This window comes from Lipophrys pholis (genome assembly GCF_963383615.2).
Source record: "Lipophrys pholis genome assembly, chromosome: 9".
In the NCBI taxonomy this organism is placed as follows: domain Eukaryota; kingdom Metazoa; phylum Chordata; class Actinopteri; order Blenniiformes; family Blenniidae; genus Lipophrys; species Lipophrys pholis.
The window spans coordinates 32,075,159-32,101,222 of record NC_137639.1 but is presented as its reverse complement, the minus strand read 5'-3'; the positions used below and the strand labels follow the sequence as shown (position 1 = coordinate 32,101,222).

The 26,064-nt window shown below is 42.1% G+C and overlaps 1 protein-coding gene across 2 annotated transcripts in view; it reads left to right on the top strand.

The window, feature by feature from the left end:
- Positions 1–20,939, top strand: part of atg5 (ATG5 autophagy related 5 homolog) — a 33,053-nt gene extending 12,114 nt beyond the window's left edge. For both annotated transcript variants that reach the window (XM_080471797.1, XM_080471798.1), the window contains exons 8-9: positions 6,627–6,744; positions 19,632–20,939. In XM_080471797.1, coding sequence (XP_080327923.1) covers positions 6,627–6,744; positions 19,632–19,768 — 255 coding nt within the window. In that variant the 3' untranslated portion in view covers positions 19,769–20,939. The remainder of the gene's footprint in view (positions 1–6,626; positions 6,745–19,631) is intronic.
- Positions 20,940–26,064: the final 5,125 nt, after the last annotated feature.

Below are 26,064 nucleotides of genomic sequence, written 5' to 3'. Positions count from 1 at the left end.
AGGGCGCAGACAGAGGAAGAAAACAAAGCTGCTCCATGCTCACAAGTCACTTCGTACCACTTTACAGGAGACTCCCTTCCACGCAGGAAAGAGGACCCCCTCCACACACACACACACACACACACACACACACACACACACACACACACACTCAGTCCTTCAAAGCCAGATTGTGGTCTTTAGTGTAAATAACATGTGCTGTGTTTGATGCAGACAGAATTAATGACAACACTCAGTCCAAATAACAGAGGGCTCATTTCCGTCTGGCCTGCTTTCCTCATGGAGTCAAAGACACCTCACGGGCACGGACAACACGTCGGTGTGTTCCTGGATGAGTGTGTGTCGTCTTTGTGTCTCGAAAAAATGTAAATGACTACGTCGGCAGTGGGACCTTTTCTCTTGGATTGTTGCACATTAATATTTGAGAATCAGACAAACTATTTCAGACAATAATTTGATTCAAATTTAGTTGTTCAAATATAGTTTTACATTTTTTAAACATTCCGAGTCTCTCAGTTGAGGTGACATTATTTAATAAGCCTCCGTCTCTTACTTTAAGTAAAAAAGCAGAAAGTGTTTTAACTCGAGATATTTTCAGAGATGACCAGAAAAGAAGTTTTTTGTTTTTATTTTCCTTTTTGTTTTTTCTGTTTTTGACCGCGCCTTTTCATTAATTTGTCTTTGTCATTTAAATTACTTCCACTTGAGTACTTTACTTTGCTGTGTGTGTGTGTGCGTGTGCGTGTGCGTGTGCGTGTGCGTGTGCGTGCGTGCGTGCGTGCGTGCGTGCGTGCGTGCGTGCGTGCGTGTTCACTTGTTTGATTGTGACTTGCCATATCTTCCTGCCCCAGCAGTGACGCCACTCTGTGATTTAAAGAGCCGGAGGGGGCCGGCCGTCTCGCTGCACGGAAAGTGAAAATTACTATGCTTCTTTTAAAGACTGCCTGCGTTGTTGCCGTACAGGTACTCTTCTCTGTTCCCGCTCCGTGACTCAGTGCTTACTCACTAACCCCCCCATACAAGAGCAGCCGGTCCACGCTGCCGCCGCTGCCTCTGTTGTGGTGCTGTGGAAGGTTCCTGATTGGAAGAATGCAGGTTTATTGCCTTCCAGATATCTTGTAATGGCTGGCTGAGACGAGGGGGAGGTGGTGACTACACAGACAATTACAAAACATGGGAATGCTGGAAACGGTTGTGCGTAATCCTGCCAAAGGCAACAGGTGATACTCGTGTTGTAGAGAGGAAGAATGCGTCGCAGCTTTTACAGTAATGGGTCGTAGCAGAACAATGTCTGTCAGTGGACAAGCTGGGGCTGCGGGGGGCTGGGGGGGCTGCGGGGGGCTGGGGGGGCTGCGGGGGGCTGCGGGGCGCCCCGAGGCCGACATGCCTTACATTTTTACAGTGTGACCTACAGAGACACTGAAGAGTTGCACAGAAACACATTTTCATTTATTATCTGTAACCGTTTAAATGTATTAAGAGAAAAATCTCTCGATCGTCTGAAAACTTTTTTTGAATTATTTCTAATAGTAACCAGCGTCGTTATCCTGATCTGACATGACTATTTAGACATTCTCTGTCATTCATATCAAACTAATCCACTCGAAATACAGTCAAATATTTAGGAAGAAGTTATGGTTTTATTCTATTCAATTCAGTTCAACTCTTTTATAAAAACTAAAAACAATCCAGTCAGAGCTGATCCAAGCTGACGATAGTTGAAGGCAGGATTCATCCTGCGTTACCAGGCTCCTGGGCCGTTACCAGGCCATCAGCGGGCAAACCCTCAGTCACACACATTCACTGCTTCACCTGCAGGTATTTTAGAGTTACCACTTAACTACAAAGACGTGTCGTCTTCAGACTGTGGGAGGAAACCGACGTTCTTGCAAACGCTGCCAAGAAAAGCCTCCGACTGAATTGAAACCACATCTTGACAAATGGGACAGAGGATTTTTTTAGAGGGATTGATTTCTTTATTATTCTCAACACGATATCAACCCTTACATTTTCAATCATAATAATAATAATAGTCGTGATTTAATCTCTCCATCTCGCTGTTTTTGTATTGCAAACACATGATAACGACGTCCTCATGTTGACTCTGCCTAAATGGAAACGTAAAGTGAAGTTGCATTCAAACAAATTGTGTATTTTAATCCTCTGCGTTACTTGGCTTGATAAATTTAACCCAAAAGGTAAAAGACTTTATATATATATATATATATATATATATATATATATATATATATATATATAGACTTCTTATATCAGACCTTGAATCATCACCAACACGAAACATCTAACTACTGTATGCCTCTATGACCAAGGTCCTCCAATGGGCTTAGCAAGCTGCATTTAATAATTTAAAATTCAATTCTCTTCTTCTTGACGGAGCTTCTCCTCCACAGGTGTGCATTTCCAGCACAGAGAAAATGATGTCTGCTACAAACGAGGCTGGAATTTTAATTTACCAATGGACGGTGTCAGAGTTCAGTGGAAATGCTTTCTCTCACCTCTCGGTTTGAAGGAGCGCCTGTGGATTGACGGTGCTTTAGCCCCCGTTCATTGTTTTACCTTCAATTAGGTGGATTGAATCCAGCCCATCAATTAGGCGACGTCTTGAGTTCCGCTGCTCTTTTCACTCAGCGAGAGCGGGCCATCTCTTTTCACCTGAGACCTGATGACACCTCGCTCTCTTAGCGTTGCCATGTGCCGCTGGACCAGCTAAGGTGTCAATGCAGCTGAAAAGAAAGTGTCTTGGTCCAAACAGGATCGCGCTTCTCTCCCCGGGGATCAATAGCTCCTTTGTACGTCGACTGGCTCAATAATTCATGGCCGTCTATTTAAAAATGCAATGAAGTAGCTGTCACTTATCGCACTCTCCCTGCTCTGCTCTCATTGACGATCCCACGAAGGGCCTCGCTTCCTGTCGGTGACTCAGTCTTTCTGTGTAACCTGAGCGCCGCCTTCGCACCTCCACTGCCACCTTCCTCTTGCTCGTTCTCGCCTGGCAGTGGTGTGTAGTTACCAGTCCGATACTTGATCCTTGTCCTCGCCGGTTTCCTTTTCACAGCTCCATGATTAGGTCCTATAGAGTGTCAGACTCCCCCGTTTGACACCTCAGGTTGGGTGTCCACACGGACCACATTTCCCTCTCTGAACTCAATTCTTTCATTGTCCTTCCAATGCTCAGAAGATCAAGCAAGACGGTACTTTGAAACCCTCCTGAGCCAATGAATTGCAGTTTTCCATTGCCTGACAGGGCTCGTATTCACTCCATTCGACTGGCCTGTTTGTTGCTTTTCCATTTGGAACAATGTGTGTAAATTTCATCATTGATGTCATTATTTTCTATTATTGCCGCCATGATGTTCTAGAAGAGCTAATTCACTACAAGAGGATTTGAACACTGTTGACCACTGATTGATCACACAGAATCACTACCAGGCTCATCATTATAGTCTGAGTCATTGTTAAATAGTCGAGCTACTATAGCGACTGCTATATTTACCAAACTACTCACTTATGTCCAGAACACAAAGCCACAGTTGAGGAGGATGAACGTTGGCCCAGAGAAGCTCCTTTGTGCCGACAGAGAATTTACCATTCAATGTCAAAATATCTTAAGGCTGCAACAACTATACACTTCCATAATAAATGATATTTGCAGTGATATTTGCAGTGATGTTGCCATCTTTCCACCAATTTTCCAATCAAATATACACTTTTTATTATGTTGTTTTATTATTTGAAATGGTGTTAAAAATAAAAGACTTTATTAACCAAACAGCCCAAATGAGTCGTCATGCATAAGTAGTTTACAGATGTTGTCCAGCACCTGGCAGCTTTTGTATTGCCCCAAGGATACGAGTATTTTGCAACTGTAAATCATGTAATTTTTAACTTGACTCTGAAGTGATAGTGAGACTGACATCTGTAGCTGCTGACGAACCAGATTCCCCTTCAACATTCATCAGCTTTGTTTCTGCAAACAAGAAAGACTCCAAACACCTAATGACAGGCAGATTGATGGATGTGACATGAACTACGCACATTGTCTTCAGAATGGAGGCTCTTGCCTAATACTTTATTGGTATTTGTACCAAAGTAGTAGCAGCTGTGCCAGATGCATGCACACAATATTGAACTCTCACATTTCAAGATTGAGACTCGTATTTGATTTAAGATTGATTGAGCACTGAATTGCTATTTGTTTTGATGGAAGAGGCAGCCTCTCCTTACAAAGGCTTTAAATCTTCCCCCCAAAAATGGACTGATTTAATGTGGGCCATTTCTTTATATTTTATTGTAATACATGCAGCTTATTGGTGTTTTGTGTATTCATCATTACATTTTACTGTGTTAAGTTTTGTTTACGGTACATAGTGCAGTAAAATCTGGTCGAGTTTCTCAATTTTTCGTCTTGCTCATCTTAAAATACCTTCATAGTCATTAGATATCCATCCTTCTATCCCGCGGATCCAGTTGAGATCGCGGGGCGCTGGAGCCGATCCCAGCCTACTGTGGGCCAGAGCAGGAGTCACCTGGACAGGTCATTGAATATATCGCCATTTAATCATAAGTCATTAGATATGTATGATTAAAAAGAGATGCCATCAATATACTTTTAGTTGTGTCCTCGTGAACGAAGGATATACATAAAGCACAGAAGGTGTCCATTACCAGCCCTGGACGTAGTTTATTAGACGTTTGTCTCCTGCTGATTTCCCACGTTTCTCCAACGTCTCGCTGGTGGAATGTCGTGACTGAGCCACACATCACAGCCTAACAGTTATGAGGATGTTTGCAGCAGACGTCACATTTGTTTAGGTCTGTCATCATGACTGACTCACTTTACATCTCGGGCCTCCGGCAGTTCTGGTTGGTCGGTGGCGGGATCAGCAGCAGGTCCGAGATCACGGCCAATGATAAGAAGCCAACTTAAAGACACGACAGGCCGGGACTACAAATATCTAACAGCTGAGAAATTGCAAATAGTTTGGAGAAACCAAGACAGATGAGATAGTTTAAGTGTTCTGCGTTTTCCAGCTAATTTGTTGGAGTTTGTGATGACGGGTTTTATGTTTTTGTCTCTAATCACATTATTTCCCAAAGAGTGGCTGAAAACTATACAAGAGCATTTCAAACTGAAGAGAGCCTCCGTTCTGCTAACTCATCACCGGCTCTGTGACCTCTATCCTCCGGGTATCACTATGAAGGAGAGAAGTCCGTTTTTCATTCATGGAATAATTGCAAACGTCGGTCAATAATGTCGTTCATCATCCAGTTTATCCGGGAACCTCGAGGTTTGCCAGACGAGCTTTTAGTCAGTGGAAGCTGTCCTTTCTGCCAAGTACACACTAAATCAGCAGATAATGAGTTCCAGGCTGATGGTGATTGTTAAAACATGTCGGCGTCACTGCTAACATCTGCCCAAATGTTGCACGTTGATAAATCTGCTTCTAAGCTGTCGGGCTCATCAAAGCATCACATTCATATCTCGGCCCAGTGCGCCGCCAGTTCACATCTTTTGCGTGTGCAGTGCCGTCATCTTGTTTGCTGCCGTGAAATTTCCCCCGATGTTACCTCACAGGAATATGCGCCATTTACAGGAAGTTTCCAAAAACAAATTCTAAAGCTTTTTCCCAACAGTCCCGTGAATCCGTCCCCCAGTAAGCAACATGTTTAAATCATAAATTGAACTTGTGTTTTTCGTAGAGAAACAGAACAAAACAAAACAAGTCTGGCGTGCTCAGCTTCCAGTCACTGGTGGTTTCTTTGAACTCAAACCGAGCGCTCTTGAGTGGAGGTGGATGATAGAGACCGCTGGATTCAGGAACTGGATTCTACGTTTTGTGGCGGCTCAAGAAAAGTCTCATGTCTATACAAGCATTGTTAAAAAGAGTAGGATTGAAAGCTTTACCTCTAATGATGGAGCATCTGAGTCCGACGTTTTGCCTTAAAATGATCTTTGTCACTTGCTTTTGTCATGAAGAAATCATTGCAGATTGGTGAAATCAAAGCATGAACTGCATTGTTCAACATTCAGACAGGCGGTTATTATTTCGGGGAGCTGTTAAAGAGGTTATTTGGAGCGGTCATGGTACACATGGTCCTGAGCTCGTCTCGAGCGGGCTGGACCGGTAAAAAAGGGCCATATTAACCTTCAAATTTAACCTTCAAGGTTTTTCTTTGACGTCGCGCAGACTAAATGTGATGATAATGTCCATATTTTTGCAAAACCAAAGGGGCCTGTTGTTTGCTATATGAAGCTGCTGAGGAAAGACAGAGGACATATTTGATCAATGATGTTGCAGATGAAGCTGCCAGAGGAGGAGGAGGAGCTCAGAAAACTCCTGGTTCTAGTGATGGAGGCAGATTATACATTGTAGTGACTCCTAAACACAGCAACTGAAAAATCAAGACAATAAAAGTACAAATCTTTAAAATTGTCAAAAACTTTACATTCTAAATGAAAAATGTGTTTTGTGAATTTTTTTACATTTTTTTTACTTTAATGAATATTTGTTTGAATCACAAGACATTCCTTCATCCTGGCATTTCTTACACAGTATGTTTGTGTTGCCGCCCTTCTATAATTTTCTGCGCTTGTCGTTTTGCAGACGACGGGCGACAGGCCGTTCATTCAGAAACTGTTTCGCCCCGTTTCACCTGAAGGCAACACGCACACCCTCGGTGACTTGCTGAAGGAGATGTACCCAGATGCTCTAACAAACGATGGTAAGTCCACACATTGGCAAATATTTAATGCAAATATTTTGTTATGGTGTCAGTAAAACCTGCAAAAACTGAGCTACAACCAAGTTTCCTCTTAAACCACCTTTGCCAGGAAAGACGTGAAGCAGCAGCCTTGGTTTATCTCTGTTTGCTTATCAAACGTGGGTCATGTCATCGACCAGAAGAAAAGAAGTACCTTTCCTCTCCCCCTTTATTTGAATTATGCTGCCACACGAAGCATGTCAGAGATCTTTCTCATGATAATACAATCACAGACTTTACGGGCCTGGAGGCGCGAGATGAGGGGAAATAGTGGAAGTTTCAAAGTAAAGCACCACAGCTTAAACTCTGGAAAAGTGTAACTGAGTTGAAATCCATTAAACCTTTCCTAACTTATACGGTGTAAGCTCATAAACAATACTAACAGATTATTATAAACAAAAGCATAATTAGTTATGAAAAGTAAAGGACGATATAACAGGAGGGTGCTGGTTTCAACCTCTGGGCTGGCAAGGGATTTCAATAGGGAAGGTTTTCTAAATGTCTGCCATTTAAAATAGAATTCAAACAAAACTGCAGGAGTCGGACAGTTAATTTTCAAGACAATCCAATGATACAAAACTCTGCAGAAATAAAACTGTGTGGAATTAACGTGTCTCACTATGTAACACAAAGTAGTGCACAAGTAGAAAAGTCTCTAAAGAATAAGACTCAGCATCAGAGAACTGCAGCAGGCTGAACATTCTAATGTGCATATTGACTTCAGGTTTTATGCATAAGCCCAGTGCACTCGTGGCACACAGTTGAGCTGCAGCTGTGGCGGAGGTGTGGTGATAATGAAAGAAGAGATGAGAAGGATGTAAGAGAGAGAGAGAAAGAGCAGCAGTCTAAACAGGCTGTGTCTGCAGAGGAGGAGAGAGGAAGTAGATAAAGAGACAATAGTGTGTTAGGACATAGGACCCGCAGGAGACTCACCTGCACGGAGGAGACAGTGCTATTAACACCCCTCCTCCTCTGTCTGTCTGCCTACCTGTCTGCCTGGTATTCACTCTCATTCTGCCGCTGCCTTCCTCCTCCTCCTCCTCCTCCTCCTCCTCCTCCTCCTCACTGTTTACATCTCACATTCACTTTCATATGAAAAGCTTTGAACCCAGTTTGAAGTCCTCCATGATATCATACATCTCCAAAGTGCTGTTGTTAGGTGTGAGTGTTTTGATCCCAAATAGTGGGATGCTTTGCTTCCATGATGAAATAAATCCCACCATGTTCTTTACTGTGTCCCACTTCCACGCTTCACATGCTGTTTTATACCAACAAAAACAATGTGAAAATGTGCATAAGTTGGACTTTATCCATCAGCATCATAATTATCGTCACCATCATGATTATCTTTGATTGCAATGTATAAACAAATGTTTTTCCAGAGGTGACTAATTGTAGGTTTGTGCTGCAGGATCTCTCATCAACACTCACATCTCTTTACGTCAGTAGATATTTAAATATCAAGGATAGGCCCAAAAGTGTCTCAGATTTGCAAGGAATTTATATCTCCCAGTATGAATTGGACTGAATTTGGCTTAATAGTCATAGACTTTAATTGCAACCTTGACTTTGTTAAATTGCACAGTTTTTATATGCAGTGAGTCCTCACAGCCTGCCTACACACTTTATAATAAAAAAAAAGGTGTTTATGACATGATTATAGGTACAAAAGACAGATTACCACCTGTAGCTGCGGCCTCTCTGGGCTTACCAGAGCTGAGCTTCAGCTCATTGTTTAGGTAGATTCCCTACAACGTTAATTCTTTTGTTGGACTATTTTCACTAAAACAATGTGAACGCTCCAAACGTCTCTTTAGACACTGTTGGACTGGGACAGTGGTTGCAACATGAGATAAAATACATTTTCTGTCCATCACCGTTAGAGAAAGTGTTGGGATGTCAAACTGAAATCCAACCATCACAAAACTCTAATCTATGACAGAGTGAGGCCCAAAAAGCTGGCTGAGGCCCAAAACAAAGTAGAAATCATTGCAAAACTGAACCAAACCTAAGACAGCGGCTCAAAACTCCTCGTCCGTGTAGAGCTTGTGTACATTTACATGATTCACAGAAGTCTGGTGAAGCTAAATCCTCAGACTCTTGGTGAGAAGCATCCCGCCCATGGCCTCAGTGACCAGCAGTCTCAGCTTTGGGTTTCTGCTTTGTTGTCGCTAACAAAGTGGTGAACATCTACGTCTCTTCATGCAGAACCAACATCTAAAAGGAGAGGTTATTCTTTAAAAATCAGTCTTCCATCAAGGAGAAAATCTCCTAATCTTTTCCTGTACAGCGCTCTTGGATGTCTTGGGTTTTAATTGGGACATATAAAACTCGCCAAGTTCATTGTTTGTTTTTGGCTTTGGGCCGCATGAACTCCAGCCATCGCTTGACATTTCTGAATAATAACAGCTGCCAACTGCAAGCAAAGTTTCTTTAGACGTTGTCATGGATGGTTTTACAGATACTAATTCCCTTCAAACCAGCTGTTAGAAATTCCTTTAATTTGGATTGTAGTTATTGCCAGATCTTCAGATTGACTTAGAATTTAGCGTGACAGTTAGGTGGAGACAGAGATATCCTCTTCCCCTGTTTTCCTCTGTTCTTGTTTCTTTATGTCTATAGTTTCCCTGATCTGAGACTTATTTTTCCTCTTTGATCCTCTATCTCTGTCTCAGGTGTAGTCGTCCACATCTTTCATGTCTTTGAGGTTAAATCTCAGCTTTTCTTTGCTCTGCTCCTTCACAGAGGAGCCTGCCTGTTGATCAAGGTGAAAGTGCTTCTTTTGTCTCTTGTCGCTTGTTTGGTTTCCACCTCTTCCTCGGCTGGTAGATGAGTTGGGTGATAGCCAGGGATTATGGCGGCGTGTTTGGATTAGAGGGACTGGGAGGAGTGATGCTGGTGTTTAGGAGGTTGCTGGTTGCATTGTTCAGGACTTCAGAGAACTCTTTCTGCCGAGACCCTAACATATAACAAAAAGAAAAGCTGGGGTGCTCCACGTCACTGTGATCTCTCAAACATCAAAAAACGGGAATTTTTCAAACAAACTTCTTGTGTTATGTCTGCGAGGGGATTGGTGTCGACCCCGCCGGGACCCAGAAAGCAGCCGCGGCAAACAAATGGGGGGTGGCTTGAATTAAGACCAAAAAGGAAGGGGATTCCCGAATCGTCCTCAAGCCGTGGCCGTGTGTTTAGTGACGCTGCCCTTCCCACCGCGCTGTGGAAAACAAATCCAGAGCAACAAGTTCCTGTAAGCAGCGGTCAGCGCTGACGTCTGTCGAAGCTGTCTCATCTATTTTGGGGGGTTTTGAGCCAGGTGTGCTCCTGAGCAAGTGTTTTGGCAGAAGTTTGGCTTCGTCGTTGTTGCAGCAGTCGCAGCCTGCAGAGCGGCGCCGCCCACGCTCCAAGCTTTAATTGACAGACGGTTCTCGTAAGTTGTTGGTTTTGTTTTTTCTTCTTGTCAGGTTTTATCAGAGCTCAACCAAAACATGAAAAAACCCCCGCATTGATTATTGTCTGTGAATAATCAGAGGAAACTCCCCACCTCATGGATCCCACCCACCGCCCCCACACCCTACCTTCACTCCTCCTTCCTCAGTGAGTGACACTCCGCCGCCCCGCCCCACCTCTTCTCCTCTTCCTCCCACGTTCACCACCTCTGTCACATCTGTGCTCCATCCCGACCCGCCGCCTCCACAGAGCGGCTCGTGCTGCATCCAGCGCTCTGGTTCACTTCAGCGGCTGCAGGGGGAAGTGGAGCTTTCAGTAGCTGTTTTGATAAAGCGGATCGTGGGTTCTGGTTCATGTGTGTGGGTGTTTGAGATGTGTGACTGACGGGGGATTTCACTTCACAGTGGCTTCACCACGCCATCTAATGTTGATTCAGATGTGGCCAGGTGAGATCTTTGGCTCAGGTGGAGTCCGAAGTTAAAGACAAAATCAGAGACAAAGAAAAATGGTACTGTTTCACAATTGCACACAGATTTATTTCTAACCTGCGGAGGCGGGAAGTCGCTGAACGAAAGCACACTAAAATGACCTTTTAATAAAACAGAAATCCACTGACTCAAAATGAATCAAGTCCCAATAAAGGGGCTGCCAATGACAATTGTGTGTGTTAGGTTATAAATCAAGAGCTGGAAGGTTTTTCTATTGTTTGGCATCATATCAATGAGGAAAAATCTTATAAAATGAACTGAATTAAAAACATTTTGGATCAGAGGATCCTTTGGGGGTTGATTACCTGTGTTTGTGTAGTGCAGGGTGTCAATGTTAAAAATAAATAAAAGCATTGCTTCTGCCCAAACCCTTTTTTGGTTGTGTTTCGAAGGGCATGTACAATTGTTAAATGTAAACAACCAAAATAAAACTTCATTTCATTTCAACCATAAGGCCTGAGAGCCAAAATCATCGCGCAAGAGCATCAATCCAACCTGCCCAACTACTAATGCACTACTCTACTGAGACCGGAGCTGAGATGAGAATGATAATAATGATAATAATGATAATGATAATAATAATAAAAAGATCACAGTGATGCTGCCATGAACGATCAAACTGGCCTCAAGTTGATGTGGAAGAAAAATCTAAGTTATACCAGCCAAACTGTCACATCAGACTATAAACACTCCGTCTGACCCGCCGCCACTCAGGCAGTTTGGCTGACGAGCGTGAAGCAGTGCGGTCTTCCTAAATAGGATCGGGCTGCGCTCAGCCAACCAAACATGTCGTCTTGGCCGGCACTCGTGTACCACTCAACCACAGAGAGTGTGTGTGTGTGTGTGTGTGTGTGTGTGTGTGTGTGTGTGTGTGTGTGTGTGTGTGTGTGTGTGTGTGTGTGTGTGTGTGTGTGTGTGTGTGTGTGTGTGTGTGTGTGTGTGTGTGTGTGTGTGTGTGTGTGTGTGTGTGTGTGTGTGTGTGTGTGTGTGTGTGTGTGTGTGTGTGTGTGTGTGTGTGTGTGTGTGTGTGTGTGTGTGTGTGTGTGTGTGTGTGTGTGTGTGTCATCAGACAAATTGGTCCAGGTTTTTTTTTTTTTTTCTTTTTCTACTTTCCCCTATAAACCAGTTATTAGTAATTCTATTGTGGTTTGGAAAAAGTCTTGCATTTATTATTGCATTGTTCTAGTTTCTGTTCAACATGTCAGCTGTTCACTTTCCACTGGACACTTTTATTACGACAGCGTTTCATGGAGTTACTCCTGATTGGTAAAGTAATACGCTCCCACCAACAACTGCAGGTTTCTGTCAGTGTGTTCACATTGTAGTTCTAGTTTCTCTCACAGCTTGAGAAGGAATTGTTTTGTCTCTAACTTCTATCACGTATAGTACGACACACCACCTCGTGAAAAGACATATTTCTGTATTGTGGAAAATTCTGAACATCTATGGCTTTACACAAATACACAAACATGCACGCTGAATGTTTCTTTTATTGTAAATGTACAGCAAAAAGAAAAGTTTGAAGTGCCATGAGCAAAGAAGTAAAATTTGGATCATGACAAACTATTTCAAAGAAACAATAAACGAAAGATTGATGAAGCTCAGAGGCCACATGCAGTATTTCCTTATTTCATCTTCAGTCGGCTGGACCGGTGAAATGGTGCCATAATAGGAAGTTTTAGAAAAATCATTGTTCTCACTGAAATATTGCTGTTTTGCTTGGTGGTTTGCTCAGATCGGAGCCTCTCGGGCTGGTTTTAGTCCACGGGCCTGATGTTTGACACCGCTGATCTAGAAGGTGATAACAGAATTCCTAACATTAAATTAGACGGTGATTTGTCCTCGTAAAGCCGTCATTTCATCCTGTAGAAATTAATTATGGAAACATTTGCCTTAAGCTGCTCCGTCCTGAGTGCCGGCGCCTCACGGTTAGTGGTCATTAGTGTAACACGATAGTGATTCCCAGCGTGTCTCGTCTGTCACCTTTTCTTTCTACTCCGGCGTGGTGTTCCTCCAGTGACGCGTGTTCTCACTTGTTTAGTTGGGCTAACCCTCGGGGGGATCAAATCCTTTATCGTTACACTAATTACATGTTTTCCTCTCCAAATGCAAAAAAAAAAAGAAAAGTTTGTTATGTTTGGTTTTGTTATTGCCAAATGTCTCTCTTAAAAGATAATCTAGGATTTTTCTATTTTTTTAAAGAGCTTTTCCAACAAGATGTTTGTAGATGATGAAGTTCATTCTACTAAACTGTGTATTATAAAGTATTTTCAGCTCGTTGGTACCACCTCAGATCTGATCAACGCTTTGTAATCTTTATGTAAAAGTCAAACTTTAGCCATTGTTAGTAAAACCCTTCATAGTGACCCATTTTCATCATGAATACCACATCATCAGTGAAATCTATAGCCTCCTGCAAATACTGTGTTCACAACAGTTCCTCAGGGTTTGGTAACTAGCAATAAAAAGATTGATCCAGTTTGACTCATCTCCCCTGAGGATATTTAGTATTTTTCTATATTTCAATCAGATCCTGTTTGCATCACACAAACCAAAAGATTTGATTCACATCAATGGTTTATTCTCTCAACTCTGAACAGAAATTACTAGCATTGTTAAATTATTGATTACACTTAGTATTTAAAAAACAAACGAGCCGTGGGATTGATTAATTAATAACTGCATATAAAAAGTAACTAGCTACTGAAAAGAGGATTACACTTTCTCATTATTGGACAGAAATCCGACTCAGAGTTTTAGTGAAACAGTAACAGAACTGTGATTTAGTCATAATGATATTCACTAGGTAAAGTATTACTGCTATGAGTAGTACTATTAGTTAGCGATGCACCGATACCACATTTTTATAGGTCGAGTACCAACCTTTAGCTACTGAGTATCGATACGTACTTATTAAATGCTATTAAGACTAATATGTACTCTGTACCCCAGGTTGTATCGAGGATCGTTTACAAGTACAAGTACTCTACGCGTATCGGACCCGATACATGATACTGGTATGCCCAAGGACACTTCGGCATGTAGGCAGGCAGAGATGAGAATTAAACCTGCAACCCGCCCCACCGACCGAGCCGTGCTCCACCAGTTTAATCTGATCGTGAGCTTCTGAAGTTCCTGCTCGTCAGATATGAACGCTGCAACTAGTTAGTGAGCGGCACAAAAAATGATTCAAATCAAATGACGTGTTTCGCTTCATGCTGTCGTAGATTGAATCATAATTCTTATCAGAAATCAATGGAAGCCAGTGTATTGATCTTACTGAGAGATTAAGTGTTAAAGTTCATGATTCCATGTGACCATCAGTCTGCAAGGTCCCAAAATCCTTCTCTTTTCTTTTTCTCCTTTTTCTCCAAAGTTTCAGCTGTTGACAATGTGATTATTACAACATGATCAGTCAGTCAGCATTTCTTTTCTTTACCGCGCGTGTGTGTGTGTGTGTGTGTGTGTGTGTGTGTGTGTGTGTGTGTGTGTGTGTGTGTGTGTGTGTGTGTGTGTGTGTGTGTGTGTGTGTGTGTGTGTGTGTGTGTGTGTGTGTGTGTGTGTGTGTGTGTGTGTGTGTGTGTGTGTGTGTGTGTGTGTGTGTGTGTGTGTGTGTGTGTGATCACATCTTTGTACTTCCTTGGTTTCTGAACTTGTAGGATTCTCCTCCCGTTCAGTATTTAAGAGGCCGTTTCAGTTCTGAAGAATCTTTTCAGCAGATTCAACACAGTTAATTAAAACTTTGATGGGTGATTTGTTTTGTGTTAAATTTATACATATGAACTAGATATGATCTTTGTTATAAATTGACATATTAATCTTTCTGTTGTTAAAAAAACTAGTAAAAGTGAAACGAGCTTCTCTGGAGAAGCCAAAACCTTCGTATGTCAGGATCAGATTCATAGTTTAACAACTGTCAGGGATTTGCTTTGGGATTGACGTGTAATAAAAACATAAAACACAATAATCTAACAGGTGTATGTGCAAACACATAATACTACTTCTACTACTAGTATTAATACATTTAATTGTGGGTGCTAAAAGACATTTCCATTCATGTTTTCTTCTTCTTATGGTTCCGTTTATCCGGCTGTTTATTGCATCTTAAAAACCAACACAGCTTGTTTTAAAAGTCCCAACTCTAAATCCTTTTGCCGTTTTAGTGCTTAAATCTCTTTCTTTCCCGTGTTCAGTTCAGTTTGCCAGTAACTCACCTTCTCTTATGGTTCGTGCCTCTGTGTCTCGATCCAGAATGATGAGTGATACCTATAAACAGCCTCTCTGTAGATCCAGAACACGTGGAGAAAAGGAACCTCCGTCAGTGAGGAGGAACTCCACATCGTTGTGGCTCAGTGGTTTTACTGTTTCCGTGGAAGACATCCATCCAAACATGCAGCACATCGTTCTGACTTCCCCCAGTGTCACTTTGAGCAGCTGTTCTTTAAAAACACACAAAAAATACCTGATTTTGATTAACTTTCATTCTTTTCTTTTTCTTTTTCTTCCTGAACTTGATTCAAAGCTCTCCTGCCGTTCACCGTCCTGAGAAAATCTAATCCAAAGTGTTTTATTCTTCAAAGATGTGTCTTTGTGTTCCTCCACCACCAGAAGGTTTACTCTCTTAAAACTTAACGAAGTTCATTTTGCACCAGAAGGTTTCAGTTAAATTGACTTCACGTTGAAACTGTAATCAACAGCAGTGGTTTTCCTAGAGGGTGGGACAGAGGAGAAACAGATATCTGGGGGTCAGGGGAAGGCCTTTTCACAGAATCAACAGTGGTAAAAAGAATAGAATAGAAACACTTTATTAATTCCAGAGGGAAAGTCTTGAAAAAATGAAGTGTAAAGCCTATTAGTTCAAATACTTATTAGAATTTGATTAATGTCTAACAGTTAAAATAGTTGCAGGCTATAGATAAAGACTTGAGATATTTCATATTAAAAATATTTAACCAACGGTAGAAAGGTTCTGCTATTCATCACCTATTCTATGTATGACAAGAAACTATTATGACAACGTCATATTGTGAATATAAAGATTAATTAAGAAGTCCAACAGTCAATCAGGAGTCATTACTTGGTTTTAAACAATGTGACTGTAATGTGATTGAAGCCCTTAGTAGGAGCTCATGCTTCCACCAACCCCTGATCTGAAACACACACACACACACACACACACACACACACACACACACACACACACACACACACACACACACACACACACACTACATTTGGAACAAGATAAGTTTAAAAACATTGTCTTTACGGTGTGCGTTGTGTTCTGTGATTCCAGACGATGCCAGCAGGGGCAGCGCGCACCGCTGGGCTGTAGAGTTTAGATCTCAGAAGAAGACTTGCTTTGTTTTCCTGACATGAGTTTGCCAGCAGGTGTAGGGTGGAGCTGCTTCTCAGACCGGCAGTTACTGCGCCGCCTCAACCGTCCTCCTGATATTACGTGGAGCTAAAATGTCGTGTGTGTGTGTGTGTGTGTGTGTGTGTGTGTGTGTGTGTGTGTGTGTGTGTGTGTGTGTGTGTGTGTGTGTGTGTGTGTGTGTGTGTGTGTGTGTGTGTGTGTGTGTGTGTGTGTGTGTGTGTGTGTGTGTGTGTGTGTGTGTGTGTGTGTGTGTGTGTGTGTGTGTGTGTGTGTGTGTGTGTGTGTGTGTGTGTGTGTGTGTGTGTGTGTGTGTGAGTGTGAGAGGTCAAATGTGACAGACAGGAAAAAAGCCCATCACCGTCTGCCTTTCTCACGCACATACAAACTTCCAACCTCACATGTGAGTGGTACCAACTACAGAGACTGCAATATTCTGCTATATATGCAACACAATTACTCAAGAGTATATATATATATTTATCTAGAACAAATCCAGTTGTTCAAACAGAAAGCAACGAGCTGTGACTTCTGCCTAAAAGGTTGAACTAAAAACAGCCGCAGCAGCTGTCAGGGTTTGATCGAACCTTTTCACAGCTACAATCTTCCTCTACTCGTACTTCACCTGCACATTTCTAATCACGTGGACCAAAATAAAGACAATACTGATAGAAGTTAAACTTCCAATAAGGTATAAACGTACAGGAACATGCCAGCCTCAGTGGATCATGTTGGTCCAATCAGCTTCCTCTTCACCTAATTCACCTTCAAAAAAGATTTTTCACCTTTAAATCGTTAAATCATGAAGACCTGAACTGTTAAACATCCACTACTATTACAACAAACAAAAAGAAACATCAGATTCTAAAGGAAAAAAAAGATTTCATTTCCAAGCATGAAGGAACTTTGGTGAAAACAACTATATATTATTTTATAGCATGCTCCTTATATTTATTTTAGAAATCAATTAATTGTGTTATTAAAATTTCAAGTGCAACTATATATATATATATACACACACACACACAGTGTGTATTTGAATAGATATTTCTCGTTAAGGAATCTAAGTTGCAGCACAAACTTGTGCTTTTTATTGCAGGTGGATCCCAGCATGTGTTAACAATGATCAGTAGTAGGAATCCTGACATCCAACCAGTATATATATATATATATATATATATATATATATATACTGGTTGGTATATGACATCCAACCAGAAAGTTCTGCCCGTTTCCTCCAACACACATTCAGGTTGAATAAAGCGGGAAATTATACAACTTTTCCTTAAAAGCACACAAACTGGTGATGTTGTAGTTGGACGTCTTTATCTTGATCATAAGGAAATTTAATTTTAATTACTATTAAAGGGCGACCTCACTGAAACCCTTTCCAACAGTTCAGTTCAGTACATGGTACTAATGGTACTAATGGTACTAATGGTACTAATGGTACTAATGGTACTAATGGACCTCAGAATCTCTGAAACTCAAAGAAAGACAGGAGAGTTTCAGCTGCTGCAGCCAGAGACCAACACACACGCTGGGTTGTCTTATTATACATCAGCTTCTATGAAGAGACTGATCAGTGGCCTCAGCCGGACCACCGCCTGACCACAGTCTGACCACAGTCTGACCACAGTCTGACCACAGTCTGACCACAGCCTGACCACAGCCTGACCACCGTCTGACCACCGCCTGACCACAGTCTGACCACAGTCTGACCACAGTCTGACCACAGTCTGACCACCGCCTGTCCCCTCCATACATTCAGTCAGTTTAACAGCAAAGAACCAGGAAACTAATGTTGGAGCCAAAGTTTAACATTTAAATCGTCCTTGCAGTGGCAACAGTCTCTCTCTCTCTCTCTCTACCTCTACCTCTCTCTCTCTCTCTCTCTACCTCTACCTCTCTCTCTCTCTCTCTCTACCTCTACCCCTCTCTCTCTCTCTCTCTCTCTACCTCTACCCCTCTCTCTCTCTCTCTCTCTACCTCTACCTCTCTCTCTCTCTCTGTGTCTCTCTCTCTCTGTCTCTCTCTTTCTGTCTCTCTCTCTGTCTCTCTCTGTCTCTGTGTCTCTCTCTCTCTGTCTCTCTCTCTCTCTACCTCTCTACCTCTCTCTCTCTCTCTCTGTCTCTCTCTCTCTCTCTCTCTCTCTCTCTCTCTCTCTCTCACCACAGCAGTGGTATATTTATTTCACCTCTACTGTCTGATGTGGTCTTCCTCACCTCATCCTGTCTTCTCTGTTCCTCTTTTCTCACCATTTCAGTTGTTGTATCCTCTTTCTTATTTTTACACTCTAGCATCTCTTCTTTCTCATTGTACTATGTGTACTGTATGTACTGTATGTATTATGTAACATATGAGATATCAGTATTTGGATCTCACTGCCTCCTGAACTGTTTCACAAAAAGCAAACTGCTGATTCCAGGAAAGTCGCTACAGATCTTTCAGTTCTCCTCCTCAGGTTTGCTGGAACAGTTTTAATAAGAAATAAATAATAATACATTATATTTTGAACACAAAGTACTACAAGTTTTAAACCATGAGCACCACTACAAACTGAAAACGAGAGAAAATCGTGGCTCTTGAACTAGAAAATGTGAGCACAGAAGCTCCTTCAGGTTTTCTTTTTAATGTCACACATGTAGGTTGAGTCACGTTTTTCTTGTTGGTTCCAGTTCCAGTCATATGTTTCATATGTTTAATTCCTATATTCTTCATCTGCGTGCTTGAGTTTATTCCAGATACTCCCAAATCCCTTGTATCGTCCCAGAACAGGCCTTTTTGGTCGGTTGGTGACTGACTGGAGCCACAAGCAGCTCCGATCCACCAAACCACCGAGCAAACGGTGACAACTCCAAAGAAAACACCGTTTTTAAAGAGCAGGAGACACTGAGACCCGAGCTGAGATCCAAAGTCACGCAGAATGAGACGGCTATAGATTTTTACAATCTTTAAAAAAAAAAATGTAATAAAGAATCAGAACAGTAGAAACAATCCACAGAATTCAATTATAAACGTCTTACCTCCAACAAAAAATACCTCCGTTATGGAAAATCTGCTGTTTGGTTGGCTTTCAACCCAAATATTTCCAGTTAACGTTCTGACTGTTGGTGTTCAGAAATCAATCAGATGTAAATACACACAAAGGTTGAGAGAAACTACAGAACTACAAAACAAAAAATTAAAAGAGGAGCGTCAAACCTTCTTATAGATGAACACAAACAGATAAATAAGTAAACAAACATGGGGATTATAATAAATCTTATTTTGATCTATAGGAGAAGATTTTGGGACATTTCACTAGATTGTGGTCGTTATCGGTAGTGATCGTTTGATTTATGTGAAAATAGAGACACATTCATCCCGTATTCTCTGTCACAGCAGAGAAACATGGAAATGTTTAAATTCAGAGATTATAAAGGCATTATTTTAGCGGTTTAGCTGGTTGGAGATGAACGGGGCCGCGCGTGGCCCCCGAAGTAGAACTGTGTCTGAGCGCTGGTTCTTTAAAGGCCCCCTGCTGTGTGTCTCTGCAGGTGAACAGAAGCGCTACCAGGTGGTGATCCATGGCATCGAGCCGCTGCTGGAGACGCCTCTCCAGTGGCTCAGCGAGCACCTCAGCCACCCGGACAACTTCCTTCACATCTGCATAATCCCCGCCCCCAGCGATTGAGGCCACACCCCTCCAGCTCACCATCACCGTGACAACGCGCTGGCGTTACCAGCCGAGCCAGAAGCCAGCTCGCTGACCCCGGGAAGAGTTTACAGTGGGAAAGGTTCTGAACGGAATCTACCGAGACCAGGATGATGAACGGAGGAGAAGGAGGAGGAGGAGGAGGAGGAGGAGGAGGAGGAAGCCGACACGCCTCCTCCTGTCTCTTATCTCTTCTCCGTGACGACTCCTTCCCTCCTCCCAGAACACTTGAGGGCTAAAGGGTGAAATGAAACGAAGGCGTGGGTCTTTTGGTGGACTCACCAGACCATCTCTGTGTCTCCTCTTCTCTCTCCTCCTCTCTTTCTACTGCTGCCTGAATGAGAAGCTCTCCATGGAGGGGAGGAGGTGGACGAGCTCCTCCGTTAGGCTTCTTTCCATCCTGGTGACTTTCTTCCTCGTCTGGTTCGAAGCTGCCTGGTGTGCAGGGAGGTTCACAGTCCTGCTGAAGTTGCCTTAGTTGACACGTTGCTCATGAAGTTTACATCACACCTTCTTCTTTAAACGCTTCGACGAGAAGAGGTTTTAGAAGTCCGTCACGTCGTTTCTTTGCACTTAACAAAACTTAATATCACTCTTCCCTGAATCGTCATCAACCTGTCGCTTTGGCTTTCAAACTGTAACTTCAAAAACATTGTGGGATCCGAGGTTCTGCTGCGTGGCTGACGGGAACCTGAACGTCTTAAAGCCAAAGGGTTGATCAGCAGAGCGGCGCGGCGCTCCAGCTGCAGGCTGCGTTCAACTTCTTTCTGACTTCTTTTACTTTTTCTCCTGAGATGCGCCGTTTCTCCCGTTGGGGTCTGCAGCCGTGAAGCACCAGAAACTCCACACGTGTTTCCAATATCAGCTGTTGGTTTTACTGTCTGTTTGGTGGGATGAGGCCAAAGCTGCCAAATATAAAGTGAGCGTGTGGTTTTGTTATGAGACGGCTCATGAAGCGTCTGCAGGCCGCCATCGCTGCTTCCACTCTTTTATTCTGGAGACAGGAAGTGAAGCGCTGCTGCCTGGGATCTTCGCCTCACGTTTGATTGGTTCTGTCAAAGTTTGCCTCTTATGTCATCACCTTCTGTTCGGGTCTGTCTCTCTGCATTTTTTAACATCTTTACACTGAAATAAAATTATATTCAAGCTGATGCTGATTTATCCAATTCCTGAAAAGGTTCCACACGTTCTCCAACAGGCTGAGAGGCTGGAGTGGTTTCATTTGAACAAATCTCAAGCAATAGTTTGATATTTCATCTCCGTCCATCAAACACTGTTTAAATTAGGCCGATTCAGCATAATCTGTGATGTTAAATAACATTATTATTATAATCTTGTGATCATCAGAGGTGCTGCAGCAGAAGGAAAATGTTTCTCTCCAAACAGACCAAAGACTTCATGAGGATTCATTTTGAATGCAGCCGTTTAAATAAACTTTCCGTCTGTAAATTACATCAAAATGCTGCATGTGAAGAGTAAATAAAGGTTTTTTAATTGCAGTAATCATAAACAAAATCTATTTAAAAGTAGATTCAGAGAAATGGCTGCAGAGGACTGATTGATCGCCTCGATTTCCTTCAATCTTCAGACGTTCTCCAAACCACCGAGCGAGTACTGTAGTACTGTTGTAATATAGTACTGTAGTACTATAGTACTGTAGTACTGTTGTAATATAGTACTGTAGTACTATAGTACTGTAGTACTGTTGTAATATAGTACTATAGTACTGTAGTACTGTTGTAATATAGTACTGTAGTACTGTAGTACTGTTGTAATATAGTACTGTGTACTATAGTACTGTAGTACTGTTGTAATATAGTACTATAGTACTGTAGTACTGTTGTAATATAGTACTGTAGTACTGTTGTAATATAGTACTGTGTACTATAGTACTGTAGTACTGTTGTAATATGTACTATAGTACTGTAGTACTGTTGTAATATAGTACTGTAGTACTGTGTACTGTTGTAATATAGTACTGTGTACTCATAGTACTGTAGTACTGTTGTAATATAGTACTGTAGTACTATAGTACTGTAGTACTGTTGTAATATAGTACTGTAGTACTGTTTGTGCAGCAGAGTAAAGTCCCGTCCAGTGAAAGTTAGTTTTTTAACCTCCATTTCTGGCTCTGGATCATCATATGAAACAGCTTCCCTCTCATGTGTTTTACTGCCGCCGCTCGTCCTCCTCCTGCTCTTCATCTCTCCTGGTTAATTATCTGTTGGCATTCCAGCGCTGCTAATGAGACCACAAACTGTCCAGACAGGCCTGGGGGGCTGTGTCACTGTGTGTGTGTGTGTGTGTGTGGGGGGGGGGGGGGGGGGGGGGGGTGGGTTGAACTGTACAGTGTGAGTTCATAATTACAGACATGGTTTATAGCCCCCCACAGGTGTGTGTGTGTGTGGGGGGGGGGCATGCTGGAAGACAATCCACTTAAATCCTGCTTGTCATTTTTACACACAAACTCCCTCTCTCTCTCTCTCTCTCTCTCTCTCTCTCTCTCTCTCTCCTCTCTCTCCTCTATATTTTGTCACACTGCCAGCCTGCTAATTTAAAGTGTGTGTGTGTGGATGATGTCACACCATCATGTCATCACGTCAGGCTTTCTCACGGCCGCTGCAGCCGCCGAGCATTATGGGAGGCGGGGTTTATGGTGTTGAGTCAAGGCCCGGGTCTCGGCGTGGGGTAACGTGTGTGTGTGTGTGTGTGTGTGTGTGTGTGTGTGTGTACCATGCAGGGAGTCTGATTCACTCATTCATCTCACTGACACACACTCTTTAATGGGGTTTCCTGAGCGGCCATCGGAGCGGTACCGAGGCTCAGTGAGGATGAAGGAAGTCTTGTTACAGAGACGTGTTTCCATCACATTAAAATTCCTCCTGAATCACAGCGGAAAAGTGTGTCTGGGGATTCTGCATTCACAGGGAAAATATTTATAGTATAATGCTAAACTATAAATTATTATTATTATTATTATCAGCTATTTAGTATTTTTTCCTGGATTATTGAGATGAAGAGTCGCTTCTTTTCTTCAGGTTCTGAGATGTAATCGAGTACAAAAGTATAAATAAACTACCAAATTCTTTATTAAAGAACCTTTTTTTTGATGGAGGTTCACAAACAAACACATTAAATTGTAATTAAACATAACTGTAATACCATATTTTTCCGCTTAATCATCGGCAGTAACAGGTTTTAACTCTGATAAAAAACTGATCGAGCTGCACATCATATAAAAACTCTTTCATTTCTAACATTTATGTTAAACGTTGTCTTTCTTATTTAACTGATGCAAAATGAGCACAGTTACATTTTGACTCTCTTCAGCGTCTGATTTCATCCTGTCACTACAGCTGACAAAATACAGATATTTATGCTCACATGTCAGGAGTAAAACTAAGTTTACACTAAAGATATGTTCACTAACAAATGAGAGCTTCTATTACAACTGACTTGCATCGCTGACCAATAATATAACAATGGTCTTTAAAGTAATACCTGCCAATAATGCAATTATTTTTGGCCATTTTAAATTGAATGAAACCAATAATGCCTTTAACGTCCCAATAGTGTAACAACATTTGTGAAGCATCATAATATTCATATGTCATAATAATGTCATAATATTGCCTCATTAGAATCCTGTGAAATCAGTAATGTGATCATTCATAAATATTACTCAATTTGTTATTTATTATTCCCTCTTAATTATAGTTTTGTTATGAATATTTTATTCCATTATTTGCCTTATTACTTTTAAGTCTTCTGCGTTTCTGACGTTTCCATGGAAACAGACATCATTTTCTAAACGTGGTAAAGAGGAAACGTTTGTGAAACAAAAAGGTGAAAACAATAGTGGAGAAGAAGTCGTAGAAATAAGATTTATTCTTGGTGATGATAAAGAAATAAAACTGCTTCGTTTGTTGTCGAGGCTTAAACGGCCAGCTGTGTGTGTGTGTGTGTGTGTGTGTGTGTGTGTGTGTGTGTGTTGTGTGTGTGTGTGTGTGTGTGTGTGTGTGTGTGTGTGTGTGTGTGTGTGTGTGTGTGTGTGTGTGTGTGTGTGTGTGTGTGTGTGTGTGTGTGTGTGTGTGTGTGTGTGTGAGGCAGGCAGGAAGTTTTCCATCAACAGTTTGTTTTCGTCGCCATATCGACTGGAAACTTTTCTCTGTTTGGTTCCAATAAAGACGAGACTTTACCGGACATCTGATTCCACCAGATTCCCTGAAACCATTTTCTCTCTCTCACACACACACACACACACACACACACACACACACACACACACACACACACACACACACACCACACACCACACACACACACACACACACACACACACACACACACACACACACACTCACACACTTGTAACAATGGCTCAGACACAAACTATACCCTCCAACTCAGACCCTGACTGTCCTGCCTGATTCTGTGAAACACAGTTTCTCCTCTTTGTGAGGACAGTATTGAGTGTGTATCTCCTCCTTGTGAGGACAGTATTGAGTGTGTATCTCCTCTTTGTGAGGACAGTATTGAGTGTGTATCTCCTCTTTGTGAGGACAGTATTGAGTGTGTATCTCCTTGTGAGGACAGTATTGAGTGTGTATCTCCTCTTTGTGAGGACGTATTGAGTGTGTATCTCCTCCTTGTGAGGACAGTATTGAGTGTGTATCTCCTCTTTGTGAGGACAGTATTGAGTGTGTATCTCCTTGTGAGGACAGTATTGAGTGTGTATCTCCTCTTTGTGAGGACAGTATTGAGTGTGTATCTCCTTGTGAGGACAGTATTGAGTGTGTATCTCCTTGTGAGGACAGTATTGAGTGTGTATCTCCTCCTTGTGAGGACAGTATTGAGTGTGTATCTCCTCTTTGTGAGGACAGTATTGAGTGTGTATCTCCTCCTTGTGAGGACAGTATTGAGTGTGTATCTCCTCCTTGTGAGGACAGTATTGAGTGTGTATCTCCTCCTTGTGAGGACAGTATTGAGTGTGTATCTCCTCTTTGTGAGGACAGTATTGAGTGTGTATCTCCTCCTTGTGAGGACAGTATTTGTGAGGACCTCACGCCTAAAGAGGTTGTAATGTGTTTGCATACGCTGCAGCATTGTTGATGCTCACAGTGTGAGAAGAAGAATCAAATCCTTTCCAACGTTACGACGAAGCTGCTCGGTCAGACCTCATCATGTCGCCTACATCTCTCCTCCGTCTCACTCCAGCTTTAATCTGTAAAGTCTGATGCTCAAACAAGCCTTGTAGCTCTGTCGCCATATAAAGTGGTCCTCACAAGCATAGACCAAGGAGTCAACACACACACACACACACACACACACACACACACACACACACACACACACAACACACACACACACACACACACACACACACACACACACACACACACACACACACACACACACACACACATCCGTCCCCTCTTCTGCTTTCAGGCCGCTGAGCATCACATAGAGCAGAGATCAAGAAGATCAACAGATGAGAGTCATTAGTGATGAAGAGGAAATCATGACTGTGTTCCTCAACCACACACACACACACACACACACACACACACACACACACACACACACACACACACACACACACACACACACACACACCACAGCAGTAACACAAACCCAGACGACGACACGGCTGTAACGGTGCGACTTGGCCGACTGGAACACTGAATGTGACGGATGAAGGATGAAGCAGAGAACGAAGACGTGATGAATCCAGATTAAATCTCAACGAGCAGCTTCACAGTGGAACAAAACAAACCTCAGGATTTTAACTCAAATCACAGAATTCAAATCCAGTAGCTTCAAAAGTGGCGTTTCTGATCAGGCGCCTCACTTTAAATACCATTTTGATGTATTCCCAGTATATTTAGTGTTTAACACAAAACAGAAACTCTTCATCACTGAATTATGTTCATGTCGTTGTTCTTTATAAAAAAGATCTATAATATACCAAAACTCTTCAATTGAAGAATAAAGTCAATCGTAAATCTTCATGTAAAATATATAAGCAAACCAAAAACAAACAATAAACCCCCAAAAGGAAGTTGAATTATTTCTCCCATCTTTATTTATTCACTCCAGATAATTCTTGTTAACAAACTGAATCATGTCACACATTTCCCTCCATTTAGAGGAAGTAGATTGAGTTGCTTTTCATTATTTGCATTAAAATGAAGCATTTAACAAAGAAAAGCTAAATATTTCTGATATTTAACTTAAACAACTGCCTCGGTTTATTTCTTTTTTAGTGATTGATG